General features: G+C 43.0%; 1 protein-coding gene across 1 annotated transcript in view; it reads right to left on the reverse strand.

The window, feature by feature from the left end:
• Positions 1-22193, reverse strand: part of cnot6l (CCR4-NOT transcription complex, subunit 6-like) — a 110202-nt gene that overhangs the window by 26747 nt on the left and 61262 nt on the right. The window contains exons 8-9 of the mRNA XM_078213829.1: positions 10710-10864; positions 2198-2346 (exon numbers count right to left, since the gene is read on the reverse strand). Of these exons, the coding sequence (XP_078069955.1) occupies positions 2198-2346; positions 10710-10864 (304 nt within the window). The remainder of the gene's footprint in view (positions 1-2197; positions 2347-10709; positions 10865-22193) is intronic.

The following is a 22193-nucleotide window of genomic DNA, read 5'->3' on the forward strand; positions in this document are numbered from 1 at the left end:
TGTAGCAACTGAAAAGATAAGCAAACTACATTTTTGCAACACTTAATAACCTTAGGGCATTAAAGCACTTTGTCAAGTAATTTTGAACTGCAGTCACTGTAGGAATAATGTCAAATTGCACAAAGTAAAATAAATGGCCTGATCCTCTCAGGTGTTGATTAGGGAACAAATGTTTGATTTGATTCATTGTCGCATGTATTAGTGTACGGTGAAAAGTATTGTTTCTTGTGCAAGATAAAGCATACCATACAGAGCAGGAGAGGAGAAAGTGGTACTAGTGTTACAGTTATAGCTATGGTGTAGAGAAAGATCGATGTGGAGATGCCGGCGTTGGACTGGGGTAAACACAGTAAGAAGTTTAACAACACCAGGTTAAAGTCCAACAGGTTTATTTGGTAGCAAAAGCCACACCAAGTGTGGCTTTTGCTACCAAATAAACCTGTTGGACTTTAACCTGGTGTTGTTAAACTTCTTACTGTGTAGAGAAAGATCAACATAATACAAGTAGGTCTTTTCAAAAATCTGATGGCAGCAGGGAAGAAGTTCTTTGAGTTGGTTGGTACGGGTCCTCAGACTTTTCTATCTTTTTCCCGGTGGAAGAGAGCATGTCCAGGGTGTGTGGCGTCCTTGATTATGTTGGCTGCTTTTCCGAGGCAGTGGGAATTCTAAACAGTGTCAATGGATGGGAGGCTGGTTTGAGTGATGGATTGGGCTTCGTTCACGACCTATTGCATTTATTGCGGTCTTGGACAGAGCAGGAGCCATACTAAGTTGTGATACAACCAGAAAGAATGCTTTATATGGTGCATCTGCAAAAGTTGGTGAGAGTCAGAGCAGAAATGCCAAATTTTCTTAGCCTCCTGAGAACGTAGAGGCATTGGTAGGCTTTCTTAACTATAGTGCCTGCATGGAGGGATGAGGACAGGTTGTTGGTGATGTGGACACCTAAAAACTTGAAGCTCTCAACCATTTCTACTTCGTCCCTGTTGATGTAGACAGGAGCATGTCCTCCATTACACTTCCTTTGTTTTGATGATATGAGGGAGAGATTATTGTTGTCGCACCAGTTCCTCTAATTCATTCCTGTACTCTGTCGCGTCATTGTTCAAGATCTGGCCTACTGTGGTGAAGTCATCAGCAAACTTGAAAATCGAGTTGGAGGGGAATTTGGCCACACAGTCATAGGTGTATAAGGAGTATAGTAAGGGGCTGAGGACCAGCCTCAGTGGGACACCTATGGGAGAACTACTGCGACATATCTGCTGGATGTGGCAGGGGGGTGTGGAGGAAGAGAAAGACTGAACCTTTCAGAATGACTTGAACATCAAAAGGTGACTTCAGCAAAAAACATGACCAAAGAAAATGATTGAGAAATTGATCAGAAATTATGCAAACAGATCTTAAAGTTCTTCAAATTCATTTCCTTAGACACCGAGTAGATTAAACAATGTTTAAAAACCTGCAAGTATTATGCATTATAGATCTCAATTTCTTTTACAAATCAGTTACACTCACTTTATGATAATATATCTGCCTTCATTCTTGCACAATTAAAATACAAAATAAAGCTCATAACAAATTTCAGTCTGACCCAGGGGTGCAGATCTGCTTCGCACTTAAATTCCAACACAACAGTGAAGTGATTTGTGGCACAATCGGAGCTGCCTTTTAAGTTAGGTGCTTAACAGAGGGCACTGCCAATTTGTCCTGGTGGGTATAAATATAGGACATCCCACGTTATAAAGTGTGTAAAACATCCATGGCCATGTACCCCACTCCTAGTGTCCCCCGCCAATGCAAATTACACAATAATCTTGGACAATCTGTCACTATGGGCCACACTGTCAGTTTTCTGAAAATTGGCATTGAGGGGCCAACTTTCCATCCTTTTGTTTACAAACTGGTGAATGGACTGGAGGAAATTAGAAAGAAGAAATGCAAGTACATAGCTTGACTTCTATATGCATCATGCAGAGGTACAATAAAAGCTCTCAAGTGACTTGGAAGGCAAAAATAAGTTGATTATAAAAATTAAGCTCATCAGTAAGAAAGCAAACAGATTCCAATCAGACATTTTAAATTATTCTCCAAAAGGAAGCATCCAATCCGTGAGCCAAAACCTCGCATGCACTTGCTTCACCCAACTATGTCAATTCATTTATTTTCACTTGCAGTTTGAAAAATGTAAAACATGTACCTCCAAAAAGATCCTGGTGGACCTCTAAGAGCACCGCTACCCCAATATTATCCTTTGTCATAACTCGATTTAACATGGCTTCAGAGCCATCCGAATTGGCCATTGCCAATTGGTTGAATTCCACTGTATGTTTCTGCACCAATGCAAACCTGAGGGGAAAGAGGGAGAGAAATATCATTAAAATGTTTAAACAAGTGTAGAGCAAATAAATACATGCCAAGTTAACAGAAGGGAATTTGAGGAAGATAAGTGAGAAATAAAATGAAAGGAGAAAAGGAATGGCAAATTGGAATTAATGGAAGGGGATACCTCTTTAAATGAACATAGGAAGAGTTATATATGTCGTAGCAAATTTATCAAAGCTGGTTTAACAAATTTGACAACTTTTGATGCCACAAAACTTTTGCAATTTACTAAAGTACTGTCACTTTTGCTACCCTTAAATCACTGTTGGACAAAATATTGGAATTCCCTACCTCTCAATATTGTGGAGGTACAGTTGCAAAAGGGATGACAGCAGTCTAAAAATGTTGTCCATCACCACCTTCTCAGGGCAACTAGGATGAGCAATAAATTTAACCTCAGTGTCACCCACATCCAGGGAATTTCTTAAAAATCTATCCCGTCTCATCTTTTTAAATAGAAATGTACTAAACAAGACAGAAGTTATTCTTGTCTGCCTGATTGTATTTCTATTGCAGAATGAAGTACAATGACAGTTGCAATAAAGGAGACTACTGCAGCCTTCACTGCAACTCATAGCAGTCGGGTGGTAGTGAACTTGGACAGGTGCTATTATGGAGATTAAACAGAACACATTTTAAAAACAAACAAATGTATCACTAATTAGCTCAGTTCCAGGATCACCTCCTTTACAGTCTGCATTTGGACAAACACAACCCTATGTATTATGTACAGCACATAGATAAATGACAATAAGTCAGTCTCCAAGTTCTTGAGATTTAGAGAGGGAAAAAAAACTACATAACAATGAACTATTGTGAACAACCTCATATCGAACCAGATTAAAACTGCGTAAGTGTACTCAGAAACTAAGACTGAACATCAACAGGAATTAGGGGAAAAATAAATCAGAACATGTACATACATGTAGGAATGTTGTACTGCAACTATTCAGTTGGAGTAAACTATGTAAATATTTATGGTTCCCTCAAGTGGCAGAATATAATTACTACACCTAAAATATGAGTGAAAAGTATTTGCATTTAATTTATCAATAGGTATTGCAATCCATTTCTTTCCTCTCCAGAAAAACCCACAAGAACACCCAGAATAGGGGTAACCTACAGTGTGTTTAATGCATATCTCCTGCAAGTTTATGATTTAGACTTAAATGTGGGATGCACGAGTGGGACATTTGCAGATGACAAAGTGACCATGATAGTGATGAGGAAAGCTGTTGACTCCAGAATGATATCAATGGTTTGATTGAACAGGCAGAGGTGGCAAATGGGATTCAATCTGGAAAAATGTGAAGTAATGCATTTGGTGGTGGTGAGGGTGTGGAGGCAAACAAAGCAAGGGAATAATCAATAAATGGGAACATACTGAGAGGGGTTGAGGAAGCGATAGACTTGGGAGTGTCCACAGGTCCTTAAATGTGGCAGGACACGTGGACAAGGTGGTCAAGAAAGCATATGGACTGCTTTTTTAAAAAATTGGGCGAGGTATTGATTACAAGAGCAGGATGTAATGATGGAACTGGATAAAACACTGGAATTTTGTGGGGTGACCTAATTGAGATGTACTAAATTATGAGGGGCCTTGATAGTGTAGACAGAATGACTGGTGTCCCTTAGCTAATGGGTCACTTACCAGGGGGCATAGATTTAAGATGATTGATAGAAAGATTGAAGAGGACATGAGGAAAACCTTTATCATCCAGAAGGTGGTGGGGATCTGGAATTCACAGCCTAAGTTGGTGGTTGAGGCTGAAATGCTCAACTCATTTAAAAAGATAGCTAGATCTGAAGTGCTGTAACCTGCAGGGCTACAGACCAGGTATTGGATAGTGGGATTAAAATGAGCTGCTGGTTTATTTTTTCCACCTGTTTGGCCAGCACTGACAGGTTGGGCTGAATGGCCTCTCTCTGTACCATAATTTTTCCCTGGTTCTAAATCAAATACAGAAGAAAAGAGAGCATAAAATAGTGCAACAGATTCAGAACCATTCATGCACCTCTTCCATCACCACACATATCTTCATGTCAAGGATTAATATTAATGTCTACTCAAATAAATGGCAAAAAAGAGGACGCCTATGGGCATGAAAAATAATTGCATTCCTATCTTGTACGACTTAACATGAAAGATATCAAGATTAGATATATTGTAAGAAATACTTAAAGCTTGGGCTCATAGTTGATGATTTTAAAAGAATTTAAAGGTAATTTTCCACCACAGGAATAATCAATTGCAGGGCAGAAAATTGTATGGACTATTTAAAGTTCCATTGACCTCAGGCGGAAATTTCCAGTTTTAGGGTGGATACAACCTGAAAATCCCACCCACAGTCTTCAATATCAGGATATTCCAGGACATTTTGATTCTCCCTGTTAAGATCCTGGTCCCCTTTTGCCTACATGTACCATTTCCCTCGTGTTATGAGAATACCTTCGTCTTTGACTTGTAGCAAAACCCACCCTGGATAAAACAACACATCATAAACAATCAAAATGTAACTTGTACAAAGATTATAGATCCAGACAGTAGTAAGTCAACTGTAAGCATAACAGCAACTTGACAGCTCAATACGCTGCATTTAACTAGTGGAAGGTGAATTTACAATGTAAATGTCTGTAAAAGTAATTTCTTTTCACTAACACAAATGTGCAAATTCAAGCCTGAAATTTCTTTCACAAGGCACCCAGAGACAATCTTGTGCTATTCTAAGATTCCATGAATAGCACCGACTGTGACAGTATCTTACCCAAGCCATCTTCCCCTGCCCTATCCCTAAAACCCCACACATTTGCCATGGTTAATCCATCTAACCTACACATCTTGGGACATGAAGGAGCAGTTTAGCATGGCCAATCCACTGAACCTGCATATCTTTGGACTGTGGGAAGAAACCAAAGCACCCAGAGGAAGCCCACACAGACATGGGGAGAACATGCAAACTTCACACAGTACGTCACCCTGGCACTGTGAGGCAGCAGTGCTAATCACTGTGTCACCCTGGCTTAAAGAGCATAGAACTCTAGTTACCTACACATACACAATATATCAAAATATCTGCGACTTTTGAACCATTGTATTGAAGTGGAGTGATCAAGACATTTTTGACCATAATAAATTTAAGAGCTTCAATTTCTTGCACATGCACTTGCTTAAAAGGCTCTTCAAGTACAATCTGATTTTTAGGTACAGTAGGAATCAAGGCAATTTTACCATTTATTGCAATGTTTTGAACAATTAAACCTTCATCGTCGAAGACCTGCACTGTACTTTCTTTCTTGAATACGTTGTGACATGTTACATTAAAACTGAAATTTATCTGAGGGCAGGTTCCTGAATATATAGAACATAGAACAGTACAGCACAGAACAGGCCCTTCGGCCCACGATGTTGTGCCAAGCTTTATCTGAAACCAAGATCAAGCTATCCCACTCCCTATCATCCTGGTGTGCTCCATGTGCCTATCCAATAACCGCTTAAATGTTCCTAAAGTGTCTGACTCAACTATCACTGCAGGCAGTCCATTCCACACCCCAACCACTCTCTGCGTAAAGAACCTACCTCTGATATCCTTCCTATATCTCCCACCACGAACCCTATAGTTATGTCCCCTTGTAATAGCTCCATCCACCCGAGGAAATAGTCTTTGAACGTTCACTCTATCTATCTCCTTCATCATTTTATAAACCTCTATTAAGTCTCCCCTCAGCCTGCTCCGCTCCAGAGAGAACAGTCCTAGCTCCCTCAACCTTTCCTCACAAGACCTCATAACACTGAAAAAAAGTATTCATTCATCACCTCGCCTATCTCTACTGCCTCCATACACAAGTTCCCACTACTGTCCTTGACCGGCCCCAACCTCACCCTGGTCATTCTTTTATTCCTCACATAAGAGTAAAAAGCCTTGGGGTTTTCCTTGATCCGACCCGCCAAGGACTTCCCATGTCCCCTCCTAGCTCTCCTAAACCCCTTTTTCAGCTCATTCCTTGCTAACTTGTAACCCTCAATCGAGCCATCTGAACCTTGTTTCCTCATCCCTACATAAGCTTCCCTCTTCCTTTTCACAAGACATTCCACCTCTTTCGTGAACCATGGTTCCCTCACTCGGCCATTTCCTCCCTGCCTGACAGGGACATACCTATCAAGGACACCCAGTATTTGTTCCTTGAAAAAGTTCCACTTTTCATTAGTGCCTTTCCCTGACAGTTTCTGTTCCCAACATATGCCCCCTAATTCTTGCCTAATCGCATCATAATTACCTCTCCCCCAATTGTAAACCTTGCCCTGCCGTACAGCCCTATCCCTCTCCATTGCAATAACAAAAGACACCGAATTGTGGTCACTATCTCCAAAGTGCTCTCCCACAACCAAATCTAACACTTGGTCCGGTTCATTTCCCAGTACCAAATCCAATGTGGCCTCACCTCTTGTCGGCCTATCCACATGTTGTGTCAGGAAACCCTCCTGCACACACTGCACAAAAACTGCCCCATCCGAACTATTTGCCCTACAAAAGGTTCCAATCAATATTTGGAAAGTTAAAGTCCCCCATGACAACTACCCTGTGACCCCCACACATATCCATAATCTGCTTAGCAATTTCTTCCTCCACATCTCTATTACTATTTGGGGGCCTATAGTGAACTCCTAACAACGTGACTGCTCCTTTCCTATTTCTAACCTCAGCCCATATTACCTCAGTGTGCAGATCCCCCTCGAAGTGCCTTTCCGCAGCCGTTAAACTATCCTTGATTAACAATGCTACTCCTCCACCTCTTTTACCAGCTTCCCTACACTTACTGAAACATCTATACCCCGGAACGTCCATCAACCATTCCTGTCCTTGTTCTACCCACGTCTCCGTAATGGCCACAACATCGTAGTCCCAAGTACCAATCCACGCCCCAAGTTCGTCTACCTTGTTCCGGATGCTCCTTGCATTGAAGTAGACACACTTCAACCCACCTTCCTGTCTACCGGCACCCACCCTTGACCCTGATACCTTCCCCAATACCTCACCACCCTCAACACTGACTTCTGGACTACAACTCCTTTTCCCACTCCCCTGACAAATTAGTTTAAACCCCCCTGAAGAGCCGTATCAAATTTCCCTCCCAGGATATTGGTGCCCCTCTGGTTCAGGTGCACCCCGTCCTGTTTGTACAGGTCCCACCTTCCCCAGAACGTGTTCCAATTATCCACGTATCTGAAACCCTCCCTCCTACACCATCCCTGCAACCACATGTTTAACTGCACTCTCTCCCTGTTCCTCAACTCGCTATCACGTGGCACCGGCAACGTACCAGAGATGACCACATGTTTTGTCTTGGCTCTCAGCTTCCAGCCCAGCTCCCGAAATTCCTGTTTTAAATCCCCGTCCCTTCTCTTACCTATGTCGTTGGTACCAATGTGTACCACGATTTGTGACTGTTTCCCCTCCCCCTTAAGAATCCGGAAAACACGGTCTGAGACGTCACGGACCTTGGCATCCGGTAGGCAACATACCATCCGTGAGTCTCTTTTGCTGCCACAGAACCTCCTATCTATCCCTCTAACTAACGAGTCCCCAATAACTATTGCCCTCCTGCTCTGTCCCTTACCCTCCCGAGCCACAGAGACGGACACACACAGTGCTGGAGATCCTCTCACTGCGGCTCACCGCTGGTATGTCATCCCCCTCAACCGTATCCAAAGCGGAATACTTGTTGCCAAGGGGAACGACCACCGGGGATCCCTGCACGGACTGCTTCCTCCCAGCTCCTCTCACCGTCATCCATCTATTTACATTCCTCGGAGTAACTGTATCCCTAAAGCTTCTGTCTATGGCCACCTCTGCGTCCCTAATGATCCTAAGTTCATCCAACTCCAGCTCCAGTTCCCTAACACGGTTTTGGAGGAGCTGCAGATGGGTGCACTTCCCACAGATGTAATCAGCAGGGACACTGTCGTCGTCCCTCACCTCAAACATAGTGCAAGAGGAACATAGCACTGCCTGCACACCCATCCCCTCTAGATACCTTGCCAGTACCAGGTAGAAACAGCAAAAATGAATTAAACTCACCCCTGCTCGCCCTGTACCCCGAAGCCCTGTGAGCCAAAGCCCTTATAGCTCACACTCTGCTTCCCACACACTCAAGCCCTGTGAGCCAAAGCCTTATAGCTCACACTCTGCTTCCCACTCACTCAAGCCCTGTGAGCCAAAGCCTTATAGCTCACACTCTGCTTCCCACTCACTCAAGCCCTGTGAGCCAAAGCCCTTATAGCTCACACTCTGCTTCCCACACACTCCACTGACCGCTCCCGACGCTGCCCGCTGTGTACTGCAGCCTACCTTTTATACTTCGCGCGCTTAAAAAACCCTTCCCAGACTCCTTAGCAGCCCACTTCCGGTTTTCACTTTAAACTTAAGAAAAATACTACTACAAAAGTAAAAGGCCAAAAAAAAAACACACACTAACTGACTAATTAAATAAATAAATAATTCGATCAATCTCTCACCAGCACTCCTGCCTCCATATAATGTGCTTAATGTACAAGAATGATGGTTAAGTAAGTCGAATCTCTAGTTTTCATACTTAAACTTAAAGGAGAGTGCCTGCACTTTTCTGTGGCCTCCATTTTTTAAAGATGGTTTATGGCTAATTTCCACTCAGGTATATTTTAATGAAATTGAAATGCAACTAACACTGGCACAGTGGACATGAGAATAGTTATAATTTCAAGTCTAACTTCCAGGTTCTACCAGGTCCCAATCTGGCTCTGGAGCAAAATGAGACTCCCAAGCATCTCATGACGTTCTGTTTTTTTTTGAAAATATAATCTCAGGGTTCTCTCAGGAAATCACCACATCACATTTTAAACTAAAATGTGGATCAATGAAAAGTTGTCTCAGGCCATTTTCTTTCAAAATTCAGTCTTTCATTTCAATTTTAGTAAACCCTTCTTCCCCAAGCCCTACAAATTTTGATTCTGTTGTTACACTTAACACCCCCTAGTGAAATCAGAAGAAGTGTGAAATCGCAGGTTGGCATGACGTGTTCTCAATATTCTCTCTCTAAGAAGGAGCTTCTCATTTCTGTTGTCACAAGGCATATTACAATCACCAAATTGGAAAGAACAAAGAACAGTACAGCACTGGAACAGGCCCTCCAAGCCTGCGTCGATCATGATGCCTGCCTAAACTAAAACTGTGTGCACTTATGGAGTTCGTATCCTTCCATTCCCATCTTATTTATGTATTTGTCTAGTTGCCTCTTAAATGCCACTATCGTACCTGCTCCCACCACCTCCCCGGGCAGCGCGTTCCAGGCATTCATCATCCGGTGCAAAAAAAACTTGCCTTGCATGTCTCCTTTAAACTTTTCCCCCACGCACCTTAAACCTATGTCCCCTAGTACTTGACTTTTGGACCCGAGGAAAGAGCATCTGGCTATCCACTCTGTCCATGCCACTCAACCTTGTAAACCTCTATCAAGTCACCCCTCAACCTCCGTCGCTCCAGTGAGAATAAACTGATTTTATCCAACCTCTCCTTATAGCTAATCCCCTCCAGACCAGGCAACATCCTGGTAAACCTCTTCTGTACCCTCTCCAAAGCATCCACATCCTCTGGTAGTGTGGCGACCAGAATTGTACGCAATATTCTAAAAGCATGATACTAGAAGCCTTCAGTGAGAGATAATCCAACTATTCAAAGAAATTTTCACTGCCTAGAAAATACCAAACCACAACAGCTATCAGCTTAACACTAATATGAAGTTTATAACCAGTGTGGTGGATAAATTCTTTTTTAAACCTGCAATATAAATTTATACTCTAATTGGTTGCCTTTCATTGACAGTGGCAGCTATTATAGTTTGTTTTTATTTGTTCAGGGCAATGTGGGCATCACTGGCTGAGCCAGCATTTATTGCCCATGTTCAATTGCCCTTGAACTGAATGCTAGCCTCTGGTGTCATATTTAGGCTAAATTTTCTTCCTTAAAAAGGGAATTAGTGAACCAAATGAGTCTTTACAACAGTGGTTTCATGGTCATCCTGAGACCTTTAATTCCAGATATTTATTAAATTCAAATTTCACTATCTGCCATGGTGGGATTCAAACCCGGGTCCCCAGAGCATTGCCCTGGATCACCAGTCCAATGACAATATCACTATATCATCACCATCCCCAGTAATGATTAGTGCAATTAATGTCACAAACACATCAGTTTTGAAATAAAGCTGACAAGGATTATAAAACTTAGATTCAGAACAGAAATCCATAGTAGGCGACAGGGCCATAAGCAGTACATCCAATAGTTCACGCGTACTTCTCTGTTTTGAAGAATATTGCACATCCATCTACATGCTTCCTTTCCTGTTCAGACATTAATTTGGCACGAGATTTCGGACAGAAGAACCCATCATATCCACGTTGCTTCAACTCCGGCAGGAAGAGGTTAAAGTATTGCTCTGTTTCTACTTCCTATTAAAAAGATAGAAATATTTTAATTTGGGACATCAAAACACAACAACAGCAGAATTGGCTAGGAATGCGAAAGTAAACAGTTTAAATTTTGCAGTGTGAAACCTGGCACTCAATCTGACTTTCATCTAAAAGGCTTGCAAAGGTGAACCCAAAAAGCGAATTGATTATTTGCAATTATTTTTCTAGCTCAAGTTATGGCTCTCCAGTTATTTTTTTTTTGGAGGGGTGAGTGGATGCTCTTAACATTTGCTGTGGTATTATCCAAGGCAATCACTTTAAAATTACAAGGTTTTTATTGTTAGGAAAAGGAAAAAGCAGTAGAGTTAGAAAGCTTTTGATAGATCAACTCCAATATTCAATATTTTCACCATAACTCTCAATTCCTTCTCTGATGAAAGGCTCATATGCGTTAATCAAGCTCATTCTAAATGGTCTTTACTAGCAATTTAATCCACAATATTATTGCTTTTTAGAACATAGAACATAGAAAAACTACAGCACAAACAGGCCCTTCGGCCCCACAAGTTGCGCCTACCTAGGCTTATAAATAGACTTACCTATAACCCTCAAACCTATTAAGTCCCATGTACTCATCCAGAAGTCTCTTAAAAGACCCTATCGAGTTTGCCTCCACCACCACTGACGGCAGCCGATTCCACTCACCCACCACCCTCTGTGTGAAAAACTTCCCCCTAATGTTTCCCTTGTACCTACCCCCCAGCACCTTAAACCTGTGTCCTCTCGTAGCAGCCATTTCAGCCCTGGGAAAAAGTCTCTGAGAATCCACCCGATCTGTACCTCTCAACATCTTGTAAATCTCTATTAGGTCACCTCTCATCCTTCGTCTCTCCAAGGGGAAAAGACCGAGCTCCCTCAACCTATCCTCATAAGGCATGCCACCCAATGCAGGCAACATCCTTGTCAATCTCCTCTGCACCCTTTCTATGGCTTCCACATCCATTCTGTAATGAGGCGACCAGACCTGGGCACAGTACTCCAGGTGGGGTCTGACAAGGGTCTTATAAAGCTGTATCATTATCCCCGGACTCCTGAACTCAATCCCTCGATTGATGAAGGCCAGCACACCATACGCCTTCTTAACCACCTCCTCTACCTGCGAGGCCGATTTAAGAGTCCTATGGACCCGGACCCCAAGGTCCTTCTGATCCTCTACACCGCTAAGAGTCTTACCCTTGATATTATACTCCTTCATCCCATTTGACCTGCCAAAATGGACCAGTACACATTTATCCGGGTTGAAGTCCATCTGCCACTTCTCCGCCCAGTCTTGCATCCTATCTATGTCACGCTGCAGCTTCTGGCATCCCTCCAAACTTTCCACAACACCACCAACCTTCGTGTCGTCGGCAAACTTGCCAACCCATCCCTCCACTTGCTCATCCAGGTCATTTATGAAAATGACAAACAGCAAGGGTCCCAGAACAGATCCCTGGGGCACTCCACTGGTGACCAACCTCCATTCAGAAAAAGACCCATCTACAACCACTCTCTGCCTTCTGCAGGCAAGCCAATTCTGGATCCACAAGGCAACAGCCCCTAGGATCCCATGCCCCCTCACTTTCTCGAGAAGTCTTGCATGGGGGACCTTATCGAATGCCTCGCTGAAGTCTATGTAAACCACATCTACCGCTTTTCCTTCGTCAATGTGTTTAGTCACATTTTCAAAGAACTGTACCAGGCTTGTAAGGCCTTTGACAAAGCCGTGCTGACTACTTTTGAGCATACTAAACTTCTCTAAATGTTCATAAATCTGGTCCCTCAGGATCTTCTCCATCAACTTACTAACCACTGAGGTTAGACTCACCGGTCGGTAATTTCCTGGGCTATCCCTATTCCCTTTCTTGAATATAGGAACCACATCCGCAATCCTCCATTTTGGGGAACAAAAATTCTTTACTCCTTGCTCCAAACATACTGTTCCTTTGCCATATGTGAATCTTCACTTAATACAGTTTCCCTGAATCAATATGGTCAAAAAGACTCAATTAGATGACCTTAAAGTTTTCTCTCCTATTTTTCAAACAAAATAGCTCTCAGAACTTCGAGTTATTGATTTTCAAAATTGTCAGTTAGCCTCTACACTTTTTAAAAGGATTTTTTAGTGGCATTGGAGGTCTCCTCAATGAAATCATTCCCTAACTCTCCACTGGACCACACAGCAATAAGGTAACAAGTTGGGAGGCCAACATAAATCACATGAGCTCCTATTTTCGTACTTTTGCTCAATTTTTTAAAATTCGCTCTGGGACATAGGTGTCACTGGCTGGCCAGCATTTATTGATGTGGAGATGCCGGCGTTGGACTGGGGTGAACACAGTAAGAGTTTTAACAACACCAGGTTAAAGTCCAACAGGTTTATTTGGTAGCAAACACCATTAGCTTTCGAACGCTGCTCCTTCGTCAGATGAAGTGGAAATGTGCTCTCAAACAGGGCACAGAGACACAAAAATCAAGTTACAGAATACTGATTAGAATGCGAATCCCTACAGCCAGCCAGATCTTAAAGATACAGATAATGTGGGTGGAGGGAGCATTAAGCACAGGTTAAAGAGATGTGTATTGTCTCCAGACAGGACAGCCTTCAAGTCCAGGAGGCAAGCTGTGGGGGTTACTGATAATGTGACATCCACCTTCACGACACACGACAGCGCAGTGTCGCTGAGCAGAAACTGATAGCCAAGTTCCGCACACGAGGACGACCTAAACCGGGATGTTGGATTTATGTCACATTATCAGTAACCCCCACAGCTTGCCTCCTGGACTTGCAGGCTGTCCTGTCTGTAGACAATACACATCTCTTTAACCTGTGCTTAATGCTCCCTCCACCCACATTGTCTGTATCTTTAAGATCTGGTTGGTTGTAGGGATTCGCATTCTAATCAGTATTCTGTAACTTGATTTTTGTGTCTCTGTGCCCTGTTTGAGAGCAGATTTCCACTCCATCTGACGAAGGAGCAGCGCTCCGAAAGCTAATGGTGTTTGCTACCAAATAAACCTGTTGGACTTTAACCTGGTGTTGTTAAAACTCTTACAGCATTTATTGCCCATTCCTAGTTGCCCTTGAGAAGGTGCTGGCGAGCTGCCTTCTTGAATTGCTGCAGTCCATGTGCTGTGGGTTGATCCACAATGCTGTTAGGGAGGGAATTCCAGGATTTTGACCCAGCGACTGCAAAGGAACAGCGATATATTTCCAAGTCAGAATGGTGAGTGGCTTGGAGGGAAACATGCAGGTGGTGGTGTTCCCATGTATCTGCTGTCCTTGTCCTTCTAGATGGAAGTGGTCGTGGGTTTGGAAGGTGCTGTCTAAAAATCTTTGGTGAATTGCTGCAGTGCATCTTGTAGATAGTACACACTGCTGCTACTGAGCGTCGGTGATGGAAGGATTGAATATTTGTAGATGTGGTGCCAATCAAGCGGGCTGCTTTATCCTGGATGGTGTCAAGCTTCTTGAGTGTAGTTGGAGCTGCACCCATCCAGGCAAGTGGGGAGTATTCCATCACACTCTTGACTTGTGCCTTGTAGATGGTGGACAGGCTCTGGAGAGTCAGGTAGTGAGTAACTTACCGCAGTATTCCTAGCATCTGACCTGCTCTTGTAGCCACTGTGTCTATGTGGTGAGTCCAGTTGTTTCTGGTCAATGGTAACCCCAAGGATGTTGACAGTGGGGGATTCAGTGATGGTTACACCATTGAATGTTAAGGGGCGGTGGTTAGAGTGTCTCTTACTGGTGATGGTCATTGCCTGGCATTTGTGTGGCACTTGTCAGCCCAAGCTTGGATACTGTCCAGAACTTGTTGTATTTGAAAATGGACTGCTTTAGTATCTGAGGAGTTGCGAATGGTGCTGAACATTGTGAGATCATCGGCAAACATCCCCACTTCTGACCTTATGATGGAGGAAAGGTCATTGATGAAGCAGCTAAGATGATTGGGCCTAGGACACTACCCTGAGGGACTCCTGCAGAGATGTCCTGGAGCTGAGATGACTGACCCTCCACAACCATCTTCCTATATACCAGGTATGACTCCAACCAGCAGAGAGTTTGCCTCCTGGTACCCATTGATTCCAGTTTCACTCGGGGCTCCTGATGTCACACTCAGTCAAATGCAGCCTTGAAGTCAAGGGCTGTCACTCTCACCTCATCTCTGGAACTGAGCTCCTTTGTCCATGTTTGAACCAAGGCTGTAATGAGGTCAGGAGCTGAGTGACCCTGGCAAAACCTAAACTGGTCATCGCTGAGCAGGTGCTGCTTGATAGCACTGTCGATGACCCCTTCCATCACTTTACCTTTGATCGAGAGTAGATGGATTGGGCGGTAATTGGCTGGGTTGGATTTTGTGTATAGGATATACCTGGGGGCAATTTTCCGTGTTGTTGGGTAGATGCCAGTGTTGTAACTGTACTGGAAGAGCTTGGCTTGGGGAGTGGCAAGCTCTGGAGCACAAGTCTTCAGTACTATTGCCAGAATGTTGTCAGGGCCTATTGCCTCCAACTGTCTCTTGATATCACGTGAAGTGAATCGAATTGACTGAAGATTGGTATCTGAGACGCTGGGGACCACTGGAGGCGGCCGAGATGGATTATCCACTTGGCACTTCTGGCCGAAGATGTTTCAGCCTTATCTTTTGCACTGATGTGCTAGGCTCCTCCATCATTTAGGATAGGGATATTTGTGGAGCTTCCTCCTCCAGTAAGTTGTTTAATTGTCCACCACCATTTAGGACTGAATGTGGAAGGACTGCAGAGCTTAGACCTGATCCGTTGGTTGTGGGATCGCTTAGCTATGTCTAACACTTGCTGTTTTTGCCATTTGGCATACAAGTAGTCCTGTTTTGTAGCTTCACTAGGTTGATACCTCATTTTTAGATATGCCTGGTGCTGCTCCTGGCATGCCCTCCTGCACTCTCCATTGAACCAGGGTTGATCCCTTGGCTTGATGGTAATGGTTGAGTAGGGAGATGCTGGGCCATGATGTTGCAGATTGTGCTGGAGAACAATTCCGCTGCTGCTGATGGCCCACAGCGCCTCATGGATTCCCAGTCTTGAGTTGCCAGGTCAGTTCGAAATCTGTTACATTTAGCACGGTGATAGTGTCACACAACACGATGGAGGTTATTCTCAATGTAAAGGCGGGACTTTGTCTCCACAGGGACTGTACGGTGGTCACTCTTACCGATACTGTCATGGACAAATGAATCTGCAGCCGGCAGATTGGTAAGGATGAAGTATGTTATTTCCTCTTGTTGGTTCCTTCACCATCCGCTACAGACCCAGTCAACCAGCTATATCCTTTAGGACCTAACCAGCTCGATCAGTAGTGCTGCTGCCAAACCACTCTTGGTGGTGGACATTGAAATCTCCCACCCAGAGTTCATTTTGCGTCCTTGCCACCCTCAGTGCTTCCTCCAAGTGTTGTTCAACATGGAGGAATACTGATTCATCAGCCGAAGGAGGACGGTATGTGGTAACCAGTGAGAGGTTTCCTTGCCCATGTTTAATCTGAAGTCGTGAGACTTCATGGGGTCCAGAGTCGATGTTAAGGACACCCAGGGGAACTCCCACCCGACTGTACACCATTGTGCCACCACCTCTTCTGGGTCTGTCCTGCCGGTGGGAAAGGACATATCAGGGATGGTATGGTGGTGTCTGGTGTGTTATCTGTAAGATATGATTCTGTGAGAATGACAATGTCAGGCTGTTGCTTGACTAGTCTGTAAGACAGCTCTCCCAATTTTGGCACTAACCCCCAGATGTTAGTAAGGAGGACTTTGCAGGGTCGACAGCACTGTTTGTTTTGCCGTCGTCTTTTCTGGTGCCTAGGTCAATGCCAGGTGGTCCGTCCGGTTTCATTTCTTTGTTGAGACTTGGTAGTGATTGATACAACTGAGTGGCTTGCTAGGCCATTTCAGAGGGCAGTTGAAAGTCAACCACATTGCTGTGGCTCTGGAGTCACATGTAGACCAGACCAGGTAAGGACGGCAGATTTCCTTCCCTAATGGACATTAGTGAACCAGATGGGTTTTTCCGACAATGATTTCATGGTCATCAGTAGACTCTTAATTCCAGATTATTTTTTTAAATTGAATTCAAATTCCACCATCTGCCATGGCGAGATTCAAACCCAGGTCCCCAGAGCATTATCTGGGTTTCTGGATTAATAGTTGAGCGATAATACCACGAGGCCATCACCTCCCCATTATGTACATTTATCACTTTGCCAAAATATATGAACTTCAAGGACCCATATTCAGGACGGATTTCTACTTAGTTATAAAAGTTACAGCACTGGCTTCTTGTCAGTGACAGAAACACCCTCAACACACAGATTCAGAAACCCTCTTTTCTGATTTATAATATCCATACAAACAAGCAATGTGTGGTGGTGGATGGATGCTTTGGAGACTGGGAGGTGGTTTGCAGCAGTGTTTTCCAAGAGTCAGTTTTGGGTTCATTATTCTTTACAATTTTATATAAACAACTAGGCTCAGGTGCAGAGAGCAGTACTATAAATTATATAGATGATGTAAAATTTGGCAAAGTAATGGATAATGATAGGTCTCAGGATTCAGGCAGAATGGTGAAATGGGTTAGAGACATGGCAGATGGAATTAAATGTGGAGAAGTGAAATTTATATATAAAATGTATCAAGGAACAAAGGCCCATTGTGATATCAAATCTCAAACATGAATTCTGGATGTTGCTGGTATGTCATATCTGTCAGTCCTTTTGTTTGAAGGAAGGAAACTAATATCTGGCAGCCTTTTCTCCTTTGCCTTTCCATTACATTTTAAGCATCTATCAGCAGCAAGTACACTGAAAAGCATATAGAAGTCCCAGAAAAAGCAAATAGTCTGATGGCAAATTCCTTTTCAATCCAAGTTGGCAGAGAAGGTCAGTTTCTTAAAAAGTAAGAGGGCAAATATTAGGGAAATGAGTACTATAGTTACCTAGGAGTTAGAAGTTATTTTAATTCTTCTAACTTTACCTGGGTAACTATTCCTATAAGACAGTCGGAGCCATCAGAAGCCTGCAATTTCTCAGTGCAAGGCAATTGCCCACTAGAAGTTTGAACTTCTCATGCAATTGCTGTGCCACCTTTATGTGGGGACTTCCAGGGGAACCCCAGTGCAATTTTGGATATTCCCTTTGTGCAACGCACCAAAGAACAGAGGTCATGGATCAATTTGCAACAGAAGTTATTTGATTTATCTTCTGTCTCAGATTGAATTCCAGTCCAAGGTAACAGAGCATACATTAGATCTCATTTTAAATGTACTAAGATAAACACATATGTAACAGTTATATAATGGCCATCTTTTTACAACAGCCAAGTTCTCAACTCAAGCAGAAAAATAAGATTGCATATGAAATACATTGTTAATAATTTTTCAAAAAGTGTTTTCTGTAACTTTTTAAAAACTATACTAAACCATTGTTACTTGAAATTTCAAAGCAACATTTCATGCTTTCAAACAGACTCCATAATTTGAACAAAACACCTCTTTAAATCCCACAAGTGTTACCAGGATCTCATGGATGTTAACTTCTGACTTCAAATTTCAGAACAGCCTGTTACACCGAAATTGAGCAAATCACACAGCATTGCTCAAATACAAATTAATTTTCCAGGCTTTAATAAGAAAAATTGCACCAATGCATCAAAAGAAGTTACTGACTATATATTGAGCAGATTTTTAAAAAAGGGTCAGCAACTAAAACCAACCATAAAACCTAACAAAAAGTACATGTACTATATCCTGGAGAAGCAAATGCCTGGAGAGCCTCAGTAGCAAGCTGGAGACCTGCCCCAATTTCCATTACTCCCAAGTTGCAACAGCATCAACCCCATCGCAAGCGAGCGATAACGAAAGGTGTTTGACATTGAATATTACCCATCATACTGCCTATAATTGATGAAATTATAGAATGTTAAAGCACAAAGGCAGCCACTCAGCCCTTATACGTGAGCCACTCATTAATCCTACTCACTTACACTTTTCCCCAAAGCCCTGCAAATTAACCCCCTTCAAATATTTTTAATCTCTGTAGAAAGTTATTGAAGCTGCCCCCTCAACGCTTTCGGGCAATACATTTGCAATTTTTTCACATGCCTCTGATTCTTTTGCCATTTGCCTTAAATGAGTGCTTACAATTTTTTTGTGATTGGTAAGTCTAATTATTCCATCAAACCCTTTCATGTTCTTGAACACTATCAAATCTCCTCGAATCTTCTCTGCTCCAGCAGAACAATCCCAACTTCTCCACATAACTGAAGTCTTTCATACCTGACACCATTTTTAATAAAATCCCTCTGCACTCTGCCAAGGTCTGGACAAAACAGAGTACATCAGCTGGGGCCCAACTAGTATTTTATGAAAAGGTTTCGTGCAACTTCTTTGCTTTTGTACTCTTATGCCTCTACTTAAGAAAACAAAGATAGAGTATTTTTAAACAGCTAATTCAACTTGTCCTGCCACCTTCAAATGAATTGTGTACATAAAGCTCAAGGTGCTGTTGGACCTGCTTCAAAATTGCACTATTTTGTTTACATTTGTTTGCTTCATCCTTCCTGCCAGAATTAATCACGTTGTTCTATTAAATTTCATTTTCCCTGTGCCTGCTTATTCCACCATTTTATGTCCTCCTTCAGTTTCAGACTATCCTCACTGTTTCCTACTTTGAAGTACCATGCCAGCTGTAAATTTTGAAATTATGCTCTGCATAACCAAAGGTCAGGCTATTAATCTTTGTCAAAAAGAGCAATAGCCCTATCACCTGTGAAATACCAATGCACATGTCCTTCTAGTCAAATACTCACCTCTACCCTGCTTTTTGTTGCTTGGCCATTACCCATTTAATCCCATTGGCTTCAATTTAGAATGTTATAAATATTTTCTGAAAGTTCACATACACATCATTAGCCACACTACTCTCATCAACCCACTCTATTACTTCAAAAAGCACATGTTAAATCAATCATGATCTGCCTTGAACAAAACTTATTTATCCATATTTTTCCCCCAGTGCCATTTGTTTTATTCCAGATTGTATCAAAGTCTTCCTATCCCCAACATTGGGTAGCTGGCCTGTAATTGTTGGATTTAAACCATTATTCCTATTTTGTACAGCAGTATTATATTTACAAATCTCAGGTCCTCTTTTGATACGGGAGTGATGCAAGATGTGTGTCCAGAACCTCGTCAGTTTCACTCTAACTTCCCTCAGCAATCTAAGATGTGTCCAACATAAACTGGGTAACATTTCTAATTTGGAGCACTGACAGACAATCTTTTAAATACTTCCCTCCATCCTCCGCTACCCCATTTTACTAGTACCTCCTAATTTTACTGTGACATTAGCAGCATCCTCTTATCTAGTGATGTCAAATGCAAAGTACGCATTTAGTTGCCTCAGTCATGCACTTCGCTTCCACAAGAGGATCTAATTTTCAATCCCTAAAGCCAGCCTCATCCCTTTGTTTAACTCTCCTTTTCCTGCATATAGGTTTACTCTTGAAAAAATATTTGAATTGGTTTTCAAATGCCGAACACTTCAAAGAGACTTTGGGGGAGGAAAAGGCTGTTTTTCTACCCCTTGATACACATCTTTGGAACCAGGATTGGAGGAAAGGATACATTGATGCACACATAACTCCCCTATGTTATAGGCAGACATTATTACAGACAATACTATATGTGACTTGACTTGCGAAGAGGTGCACAAATACCACCTTGCACCCAACATCAATGCGGGGGGAGCCTGCTTTATCCCCCCCCCAATTTGATGCCCATGAAAAATTGCATGGAAATAATTTCCTCTCTCACCATATCTCAACAACATTTTCAAGGTAAGAAGCTCATAAACCAGGCAGTGCAAGATTTTGAAATCGGCTTTCTCTCATCACCCTATGCCACTAAGCTGCTATTTTATTGTTGGTACTACTATTTTCCATACAAAATGCCGCCCCTACTACCTTCCGTGGGAGTTCACCTCCGTTATTCTGACTGCAGTTTGCATCCCACCCCATGCAGATGTGAAGATAGCACTGGAAGAAATACACACCACTATAAATAGCTTTGAGATGAAACATCCCGAGGCCTTGTTCAGGACTGCCTGGATCCACTACAGTTAGTCTACTGCCACAACAGATCCACAGCAGATGCCATCCCCCTGGCCCTGCACTCAACCCTGGATAACAAAGACACCTATATCAGACTCCTGGATCACGATCTGGAAGAAGGTGTAACTGGGGTGATCAGTAAGTTTGCGGACGACACAAAATTGGCAGGATTTGCAGATAGTGAGGAGCATTGTCAGAGGCTACAGATGGATATAGATAGGCTGGAAATTTGGGCAAAGAAATGGCAGATGGAGTTCAATCCTGATAAATGCGAAGTGATGCATTTTGGTAGAAATAATGTAGGGAGGAGCTATACGATAAATGGCAGAACCATAAAGGGTGTAGATACGCAGAGGGACCTGGGTGTGCAAGTCCACAGATCCTTGAAGGTGATGTCACAGGTGGAGAAGGTGGTGAAGAAGGCATATGGCATGCTTGCCTTTATAGGACGGGGCATCGAGTATAAAAGTTGGGGTCTGATGTTGCAGACGTATAGAACGTTGGTTCGGCCGCATTTGGAATACTGCATCCAGTTCTGGTCACTACACTACCAGAAGGACGTGGAGGCTTTGGAGAGAGTACAGAGGAGATTTACCAGGATGTTGCCTGGTATGGAGGGGCTTAGTTATGAGGATAGATTGGGTAAACTGGGGTTGTTCTCCCTGGAAAGACGGAGGATGAGGGGAGACTTAATAGAGGTGTATAAAATTATGAAAGGCATAGATAGGGTGAACGGTGGGAAGCTTTTCCCCAGGTCGGTGGTGACGTTCATGAGGGGTCATAGGTTTAACACAGATATCAGAAGGACATATTTTACACAGAGGATGGTGGGGGCCTGGAATGCGCTGCCAGGCAAGGTGGAGGAGGCGAACACACTGGGAACGTTTAAGACTTATCTAGATAGCCACATGAACAGAGTGGGAATGGAGGGGTACAAAAGAATGGTCTAGTTTGGACCAGGGAGCGGCACGGGCTTGGAGGGCCGAAGGGCCTGTTCCTGTGCTGTATTGTTCTTTGTTCCTATTTATTGACTACAGCTCAGCCTTCAGCACCATTATTCCATGTACCTCATCTCCAAACTCCGTGGCTTGGGCCTCGGCTCCTGCCTCGAAGACTGGATCCTGAACTTCCTAACCCACAGACTAATCAGTAAGGTTGGGCAACAACACCTCCTCCACGATCAT

This window comes from Mustelus asterias, chromosome 1, assembly GCF_964213995.1.
Source record: "Mustelus asterias chromosome 1, sMusAst1.hap1.1, whole genome shotgun sequence".
Classification (NCBI taxonomy): Eukaryota; Metazoa; Chordata; class Chondrichthyes; order Carcharhiniformes; family Triakidae; genus Mustelus; species Mustelus asterias.